Below are 10,167 nucleotides of genomic sequence, written 5' to 3'. Positions count from 1 at the left end.
GAGTGATTCAGCTTTCACCTAAGCATGGAGCAAATTTAAAATAGACTGTTGGAACACTCGCAGACATGACTTGGCCCACACAAAGTCCCGATTAAATATTACTTAGATTCTATGGGCTATATGGAAACCGAGAGTATGTTTTATAGCAAAGCCACACGGGTTATCTCGCTGTGTCTACCAAGGGGAATCAAACCCTGATTTTATCGTTGCAAATCTGTAGTCTTATTGCTGTCCCACCGGGTGACATGTTAAATGGCAACAGAATAATCTGGCTTAATTTTTTGTTAATCATATATTGATAAACATATGGTAGCATAAAAATAAAGTGTACAACCTCAGTTTAAAACAAAATGTGGTGTCCTATTTATTCATTTGTGTGTTTGTACTAAGTTTCCAAATGCTGGAACAAGTCTATTTTATAACGTCTATTCCACCTTTAATTTCTAAGAATAATACGATTATTTCTATACATAACACCGTTGAATTAACTAATTCTATATCATACCTTAATTGTAAATAGGCGAACAACTCAGCACAACGTAACAATAATGAAATTAATACAAATAAAAAACGTTCATAATGAGACTACAAAACCAAAATTATTTTTAATTACCAGTCATATGAGTTAATGGTGATGACAAAGACTGATAATGAAATATATATATATTTATTTCATATTATTATGAATATTTTTTGATTTAGATATATACATATATTGGCTTCGGTTCTTTAATTGACATCAGGACAAAGTACGAAGTTAAAATATCTGACTGTGAAAACTTGAAGTTCGTGTTTAAAGCTATTTACAGCTATTATATTTTTATGACTGATATTTCTGACTAATTTTTTAGCTGCCTTAGTAGAGGGTACGATATTCTGTATGCATGGTGGCCTCTCACCGGATTTACTACATCTGGAACAGGTTGGTGCTGCCATCTTTTATCTGAAATATTAAATAAGACTTAAACATTAATAATTTACACGCATTTAGAAACTACATATTAGTGTGAATTATTAATCACATTAAATATAATTGAATATCATACTGATCTTCAGTACCATAACTTAATAGAATTACGATAAATTATACCGATTTTTGCTAAGAAAAAAAAAAGAACATACGTTACAGAGATTAGGATAAATACACAAATATTAAAAAAAGAAAATTTATTAGTTTGGATACGACAGATGATGAATTTACATTAGCTATTTTTCTCGTATGTTAAAAGTGTTATTCAAGGATAATCGTCAACTCTTTTATAACAACATTAAAGTTTTCGCTACTCAAAACCACAATTTATAATTTGATTATTAAACATTTTATATTTTTCTACGATATTTAGTTATTTTGTATTATAAGTATTACAGTATTAAAACAGACATGCTTTAAAGAGTGACCTACATTAAAAAGTGTTTAGTGTGAAGATAAACAAGTATTGTACAAATAGAGGAATTATTTTTTTTTTAGTAAAACTACACACACACATATATATTTATAAATTTAGCTATTTTCAAACAATCATTATGGTGAGAATAAATAAATACATTTCGTGGCAGGAATTTAGTTTTTAAAGGAAATAAATTTTCCTCAACTGGGGTATTCCGGGATATTGTTATCCCCCTTCACCCCGCTCGAGATTTTTGTTTTTTACATTCGTGAGATATCTAAATTTATCTGGGGAGGTTGGGCCTACGTTGTCCAGTGAGTTTGAAGAGTTGTTGGGGTATGGAGAAATGAGAGAAGCAGGGGCACGTCTGGGGGGTTCCAAGGCAGGGAGAAGAACCAAGGCTATCAGTAATCAGTAGAAAGGCGAGAAATATACATTAAAACTTTTTAAGTTTGCAGGCTGAACTACATTTCGTTGTATTTGCATTATGAATCTGTTGATAATTATAATATCCTAACAACAGCCCTTCGATAGCTTAGCGGTAAGTATAATGGTTTATAACCCTAAAAATCTGGTTTTGATACACGCGGTGAGAAGAGCATAAATAGCCCATTGTGTAACTTTGTGCTTAAAACAATTCTCGAAACACCCTGTCGTCAGTTTATGGAACGTTACTCTGGTGTCTAAAGCGTCTTCTGTATTAAGTCAAAACTGATACTTTAGTTGAATTACAATTTTTTGGGGGTGGGGGGATAAATATGTGTTATTTCCTGAGGATGTGTTCGGAAAAAAGTTATTCTGGGTTTCCAATGCTTGTGCTATCTACATACGTATAAATATATAACGATATCTCATCGAGTGATTGTCGTTATTTAATTTGCAGCTTCAACACATACCCCGTCCAATCGACGTTCCTGATCATGGCCTTGTTTGTGATTTACTGTGGTCAGACCCGGATGAGGTAGGTGCGACATCTTGTGGTAGAGAAATAAAATATAATTAATTAAATCAGTTTTAGTTATATAATATTAAATATATATATATATATATATATACATATTTTAATTTCAAGATTGTATGTAGATATCGTTGTCTTACGCAGAAAATACACATAAGAAAAAGTCGATACAATCACACAAAACAAAAAAACATAGAACAACTAACAAGATGAGTCCTTTCAAAGAGAAAGGACAGAACTGATGCGTCAGCAAAAGGAGGAAAGTTATTAATATAATATTCAGTGACGTCACAGGGAGAAAGTTTCTGCTGGCAGTTTTGCAGTAAATTAAAAATGCTTTGGATCATTAAAATAAGGCTAAAAATCAAAATATAGTTATAGACGTTTTGATAAATTAAATGTACAATGTTTATCGTGACCTTCAATGCACGCTGGTTTTGGTTGTCATCAGTGCATATGTATATATTTTGTAAGGTTTATTACAATGTTAAATTCTCCAAAACTCTAGTTAGTACGCTGTGGATAATCAAACTTGATTTTTCCTTCTTTCGAAATAAATCAGACATCAACATAGATGATTTTAAATTAAGAACAGTTAATTCTTCAGTGCTATTTAAACTTCACATTCGTTGATAAAAAGAGTAGCCCAAGAGGTGGCGGTGATGACTAGCTGCCTTCCCTCTAGTCTTACACTGTTAAATTAGGGACAGCTAGCGCAGATAGCCCTCGTGTAGCTTTTGCGCGGAATTTATAACATACCAAACTTAATCAGGATATATTATCGGGCGACTAACAAATTATGTTATATAAATTTCCATTAATATGAGTAACTGTTTTAAAAAAAATGAATGATTAGACATTTCAGTAACACTAGTAGCACATCACAGCTCTTCAGATTTTGTGTACTAAGTTCTGACTAAGCCTACTCAAATCTTGTCTATTAACTCCTGGCTAAACCTACTCCAACAAAGGAGGCAAGAAAAAATATCTAACAAGAACAGTTGAGTGAATCTAAGAGTTCTGATTAGAAAGTGGAGGGTGTACGTTCTCTTTGTTTGACCGAAGAATTAAGATACGTATTTTTAAAGGGTGTTCATACAACTTCATTAATTCAATGATGCAAAAAACAACGTATTTTTAAAGGGTGTTCATACAACTTCATTAATTCAATGATGCAAAAAACAACGTAATTTTTAAAGGGTGTTCATACAACTTCATTAATTCAATGATGCAAAAAAAAACAACGTACTTTTAAAAGCGTAATGGAGACAAGATTTTTAATTGAAGCAAAACTCGTATTTTTTAAAAACGTAATGATACAACAATTTTGATTTGTCACAACGAACAATTACCAAATTATTCCTATTTTCAGGACATAACAGGCTGGGGAGAAAATGACAGAGGTGTATCGTATACTTTTGGTGGGGATGTAGTTCGGACTTTTCTACAAAAACATGACCTCAGCTTGATCGTACGGGCTCATCAGGTAAACTATTCAAATATATTATATGTTTGTTTTTCTATACTAAGATCTTGGTTTATCATTATTTTTCCATTATTACTAAATAGCAAAACAAAGATATTAGTTTAGAAGAAAAGAAAAATTGTTCTTCATCATGTATATTAGTGAATTAATCCAGTGGATGGTTGTTTTGGATGTTGTAGTAAACTTTACATGATATTATATCTTATTACAAAACTTTGTATAGCCAGCTAAATCCATGACTGATGGACCTACTTATTAACTACTTTCGTTTAAAAAAGTAATCACAGTTAATTTTAACAAACAAAAACACACTGAAAACGTTTACCAATCTTTCGAAATAAATCGTCTTCTTTATCAAAAGGGAATGGCAAGATATGTACATAGGAAGTATTTTTTATGATTTAACATCCCATTTGAAGAAGAAATTCGTTGTTTTTCGAAACTTTGGGAACAATTTTAATGTTCTTTTTTGTTAAAGTTGGTGTACTTTTCTTCTGTAAACCGAAGTGGTTAATAATAGTTAATAACTATGGTATCTTGTTATATTTTCGTATAACATTTACAGGAAGTTTTTTGATTGCTGGTGTTTTCAATAATACACGTTGTTTATAATTTTTCATAGATACATATTTTAAAACTATTTAAATAACACAAATATTGCAATGGAGAAAATAAACATATTACTGTCAAATTTCTCTCTTTTATATTTATATATATGTAGTTTTTGAAAAAGTATTTAGTAATAGATCATATATTTTAGGTTGTAGAAGATGGATACCAATTCTTTCAGAAACGACAGGTAAGATTATTACTATAATTGCCATTCTACTACTTGCATTTTTGTTTTGTTTCGTTCAGACATTTTGGGTAAAATAACATCGTACGTAACGGATAAGACACTTTGTATTGATCTGACGCTAACACCAGTTTTTAAAGCTGTTTCTTGCTATGAAAATGGAAGTTGAACATGTTATTGGAAGTAAAAGAACATGAAATCGAACAAGTTAGATTTACGTGAGAGGAAGTTAGGCTTACCTAATTATAATTACCAGGTGGTTAGGGCGCTCGACTCGCAATCTCGAATCCCCGTCCCACCAAACATGCTCGCCCTTACAACCGTGGGGGCGTCATAATGTGGCGGTCAATCCCACTATTCGTTGGTAAAAGAGTAGCCCAAGAGTTGGCAGTGGGTGGTGATGATGACTAGCTGCCTTCCCTGTAGTCTTTCACTGCTAAATTACAGACGGCTAGCGCAGATAGCCCTCGTGTAGCTTTGCGCGAAATTCATAACAAACAAACAAACAAGTATCACAGACAGACTCTACTGACTCATCGATTCGATGGTATATATATATATTGTTTTTTAATGGATTATGAATAATATTCTGAAGAAACTAATTCATTATTTAAAAACGACGAAAACATACGCCATTATTATTATTATTCAGGTTTAGTAAGTTTATTTTATTTGCAGCTTGTAACAATATTCAGCGCCCCTAATTACTGCGGAGAGTTTGATAACGCTGCAGCTGTCATGACAGTATCAGAAGATCTTACTTGCTGGTTCACAATCCTGCCGGTAGGTATTTAATCTGAAATATTTTTCCCTTTAATTCCTGAAAAATACTGTTTTTAAAAAATATATATTTTCGCTTTATTGTTTATTATTTTTATGCTGTTGAGTCAGTGAAACTCCAACCAGGTTAACGTGATTTTTCCATCAACATTCTGCGTACATTTTTCCCTATTCTGATTATGAAGATTAATAAGTTGTTGTAATAGAAAGAAACCAACATTTACAAATATTGACTGAAGTAATGGAATTACATATTTCCCTTTGAATCCAATACCTTGTTCCGTTTACACACGCCATTACTATTTCATGTGACTAACTATGGTCAAGCTGTTAGGCCTAAGACAAGTGGACTTGTATATTTCGATTAGAATTATTTTATATTATTATAGAAATCCTCTATTTAGATAAGCACTGTTGCAATAAAGATACTAACATGATCACAAATGTTTTGCGGGTCTCTTCTAGTGTTATTAATTACATAAAGTATTGGAAGTAATCATAGAAACACACAGGTAATACATATACACCAGTCACAACAAACAACGCAAGTTCCGACTAAATCGTCAATTTATCATTACAGATTATCACAGAAAATACGAACAAAAAACAAACAAGTTGTACTATGAACTAGTATTCCGTACTTGCTTTAAACACAAAAAAACATGTTTTCCCCTACCATAAGCTTATTAATGTGTCATTGTAAAATATTAATATTAATCCCCACTATTAACTCAAGTTACTTTGTTGCCATTTGACGTTTCGGTTTGTACATAATCCCATACAGCGATAATAATATTCATATGAAGACTTTGTGTGGGCCCAGTCATGGCAGTCAGTGTTACATCGGTCTCTTTAACATTAACATTTGCTGCATATTTGGCATTACTGTCTTGCTGGAAGGTAAATTGCTGTCTAACGGGTCTTATTCCGGAGGGAATTACATAACGTGTAAAAATGTATTTGTACCTGTCAGAAGTCAGTTCGCTATCAATTTTATGTAGACCTTCAACACCATTAGCCGAGATGTACCCTACGGTTGGATATACAATACTGTTTAGTATTAGAGTTATTTAGTTCATTTAGTGATATAATATTTAATGATCATTTAGCTTTCGTAACAAGAGTGTTAAAAGTTAATTATTTAAAAAAGCGATAGTTGTGACAAGTTTCGTTGTGTAACTCGGTAGGAGTCGTACGTTGTGTATGTAGTTTAATTGTTGTACTAGACTTTTGTAATATTGTTGACGTCATCTTACTAGACGCTTCCAAGTTTTTTCTCGTTATGTGTAATACTGTTGCTACTAGAGGAATAGATAGTTCTAGATTTTGTGTTATAAATACGTGCGATACAGCAAGTTAGAAAAAGTGAAGTTATACTGCGTGATTGTTAGTTTAGCCGGGCAATATCTAAAGTGAGTTTCACGGTAGTATTGTAACAACAAAGATAAAGAAGAATACTTTGTCTTGTTAAAGGGTGTTCTAAAGTAACTGAACCCACCTGTGCGGACTTTGAAGAAAAAAAGACAATTATTTAAAGCTCTGGATACAACTGTGATAACCAATAGTGTAACTACTTTTTGTACATAATCCACACAATCCACTTGTTTCAAAATAATATATTCAAAACAAGTGGATTGTGTGCTGTCCGTTTATTGTTCGAATTTATCGCCAACAAGTCACAGACACCTACTGTAAAGAGTCCGCATCCCTATAATCCCGACACCTGCACTTGTATTGGTCTCCCAGCATGTTTCACTGTAGATGTTGTATATTGAGAATGATTTCATTAACCTTTCTACCATCGAACAAACTGTTGTTGATTGTTGCTAAATTTATTTGATTGTTTACGTGATACATTATTATATTTTCTGGTCACTAAAATTGCTTTTCTTTATCAGCCTGACAAATCGAGGCTCTTCATTCAATCGCCTGGAAGTAAGAATTGACACCAGATAACTTACAAATCTTTCAACAAAACATTCTGATGAACATTCAAAGTCAACTGATCCACAGTCTACATACAGGACCTCTTGAGATTCTTGTTCATATCGACAGAGAAGATAAACTATTTTGATACGAGGCCAGTATGCAGCGAATCATCGAATCTAATGTAAAAACCAAACTGATAACTGCAAAACAAGGTTTTATTGTCCTCAAAGATATGTTCAAAACCACATTTTCGCTAATTCATGGTTATGGCAATGCTGCATTTTAATTCTACAAATTATATATATATAACATTTAAATAATAAAATTTCAAGTATAATATTTATAATGCAGAATATATTAAACACAACCACTAATATGGCTTTGTCAAACTATTAATATTTTTCTGCAACAGTTTTTTTATAGAACACAAAAACTCTTAAAGAGAATTCAGTCTTCGTTTTTTCACATAATAATATTTATTGAATGGAAAATTAAACCATGAATTATTTAGACTGTTTCAAAACAAAGTCACAAATCGAGTCCCGGGTTTTAACGTTGTAAGTTCGTACATTTACTGCTGTTCCAGAGGGGCACATGAACGAACCAGTGTAAATGTTCTGAATATGAAATCATGATGACGCATATGCTCTTAGTAACAAATCGTAATAATGCAAATGTTGTAAACAAATATAACGGAGATAACACTAAATTCACGAGCTAGGATTGTGAACTACGTTTAGTGTGTTAACAATGAAAAGTATGAATATGAATATAACTTGCGTGTTTAGATGAAATTTTGTGATGGTTATTGTAAGATGTTTTGTGCTGATGCATGTAAAGTAAATCTATTTTAGTTGATATAGTCGTAATTTAAATGTAAAAATGTGCTCAAAGAACTAAACATAAAGCAATCGAATATAATAATAAAGTCTCGAAGTGAACCTCTTCTAAGTTGTATACCGCTACAAATACAAAATACCGGTCTTTAAAGCTTTATACTTTTAATTTTTTTCTGTTTACAACGAACCGAATCTAACTTTCAAGCAGTGTTGCAACACAAAATTCAGAGGTAAAAAAAATGAAAGAGTAAATGTGTTTGTAAAACTGACTCACCCAAACATATGCTAGTTCAGAATAACTGCAAGATAAGGCCTTAGACGAGACGTGTCATTTATATATATTCTTATCGAAGCGACATCTAGTCAGTTTTTTGTTATCGGGAATGGAACGTTTCGATAAATTGTAGTATGAAATCTTATTGACATTGACACGACATTTTTCGAACATTCCAATAAATATTTTTAATCAGAAAAAGAACGCAAGCATTTTTGTCTGATGTATATTTAGTACTTTTCGACGAGAATGAAATCTTATGCCCAAAAATAATTAATTAATTAAATATTAATGCAAAAAATACGAGAATTGTCGTTCGATAATAATGATAATTCTTGTTGAAAAATGCATATTTTCGACAAAATTGTTAGGTGATAAAACTTGGCGACATTTCGTTAAATTTCGACAAGATGTTATAGCCAAACACCTTATCACCAGACATGCTCAATAACATGTACGTCGATAAGATGCCGGCTCACGGAATTACTGTATCCAACAGCATAGTTGCCTAACTGTCTAGAATATTTTCACAACCCTTCTCTGAAGAAAGTAGCCTCCTCATCTCTCCTTATTAAGATCCTGTAAATATAAAGCCTGAAAACAATGCAAATTATGAAATTTACAGAGAACCAAGAAACTTTGAATAAATGAGAAAGTTCGTGAGAAATGTGTGCTTAAAAGTTGAAATAATATATCTGGAAACAAAAATACTAATTTCTCTCCCTTCCCCACCTCGTGCAGCAACACTGCTAAGGGTTAGAAGTTATCTGTTGTCACTGAAGGTTAATACGTAAAACAATGCTCCCCCCCTTCCCCTCATGTAACAACACTACTGAGGGTTAAACGTTACCCGTCGTTACTGAAGAGTAATACGTTAACTCGTGCTCCCCCCTTCCCCTCATGTAACAACACTACTGAGAGTTAAACGTTACCCGTCGTTACTGAAGAGTAATACGTAAACTCGTGCTCCCCCCCTCCCCGGTAAACGTTAATACTTCAACTTGTGCCCCTCATCATCACATCAAAGCACGGGCATATTTAAAGGAAAATATTTGCCTATTACATATACTTGCCATTCTAGAAATGTCTGAGTACAGTTATAGCTATATGCGTGATATAATTCATGTACAATATAGAAGAAATATGAAGCGCAAAAGCCTTCAAAATTTTCATGTTGTCGTGAGTAACACATCAGAAAGTGCTCTTTACGTCAAATAGCTTTTCACCAAGACCGCCTACCTCTTGTGAAATGTTCTCATGGTCAGTTTCCTATTGCCTAGAAAAAAATTTATCTTGGACTCAGCGAAACCTTTTTTCTTTTCAAATTTTTACTGAAATATATACATATTTTACACAACAGCCGTAAATTCATATTTACTGACTTAATTTACCGAATCAGCAAACCACATGTGAACATCAACGTTGAATATTGTGATATTCATGAAATTACTAAAAATTATAATTTACTTTTCAAATTGACATTGAGAGAAAAAACTGGCGGGAAAACATTAAACTAGATCGTAATATTATTTTGATAATCATTTGTAAAATATTTTTACAATTATTCTACCATATGATAACCATTTCTTTGTTAACTATTGTCTATTTTTGAATTTCACAGCTCTTTAAAATAAAGTTAATAGTTATCGAAAGTCACCTTTGAACGTTTAAAATAGAAATAAAAAATATATTTAGGTCTTTTATTTTTACCATTAAT

The 10,167-nt window shown here is 32.2% G+C and overlaps 1 protein-coding gene and 1 long non-coding RNA gene across 3 annotated transcripts in view; one reads left to right on the top strand and one right to left on the bottom strand.

Moving 5' to 3' along the window:
* The window catches only part of LOC106472325 (serine/threonine-protein phosphatase PP1-2-like), a 25,816-nt gene extending 17,364 nt beyond the window's left edge, over positions 1 to 8,452 (top strand). Inside the window, exons 4-9 of one of the 2 annotated variants that reach the window (XM_013932963.2) lie at positions 852 to 922; positions 2,272 to 2,349; positions 3,719 to 3,832; positions 4,593 to 4,631; positions 5,307 to 5,411; positions 7,307 to 8,452. In XM_013932963.2, the coding sequence (XP_013788417.2) occupies positions 852 to 922; positions 2,272 to 2,349; positions 3,719 to 3,832; positions 4,593 to 4,631; positions 5,307 to 5,411; positions 7,307 to 7,354 (455 nt within the window). In that variant the 3' untranslated portion in view covers positions 7,355 to 8,452. The remainder of the gene's footprint in view (positions 1 to 851; positions 923 to 2,271; positions 2,350 to 3,718; positions 3,833 to 4,592; positions 4,632 to 5,306; positions 5,412 to 7,306) is intronic. The other variant, XM_022400930.1, reaches the window with a different exon arrangement.
* LOC111089108 lies at positions 321 to 8,529 on the bottom strand. Its single transcript, XR_002613447.1, has 3 exons — positions 8,451 to 8,529; positions 2,285 to 2,362; positions 321 to 943 (listed from the first exon to the last, which is right to left on the bottom strand). It is a non-coding gene; the product is annotated as an uncharacterized LOC111089108 (long non-coding RNA).
* Between the last annotated feature and the right edge of the window lie 1,638 nt (positions 8,530 to 10,167).

The sequence above is a fragment of the Limulus polyphemus genome, unplaced genomic scaffold (assembly GCF_000517525.1).
Source record: "Limulus polyphemus unplaced genomic scaffold, Limulus_polyphemus-2.1.2 Scaffold5245, whole genome shotgun sequence".
Taxonomy (NCBI): Eukaryota; Metazoa; Arthropoda; class Merostomata; order Xiphosura; family Limulidae; genus Limulus; species Limulus polyphemus.
The sequence above is the reverse complement of the archived record's forward strand: the minus strand, read 5'-3'. Positions and strand labels throughout refer to the sequence as shown.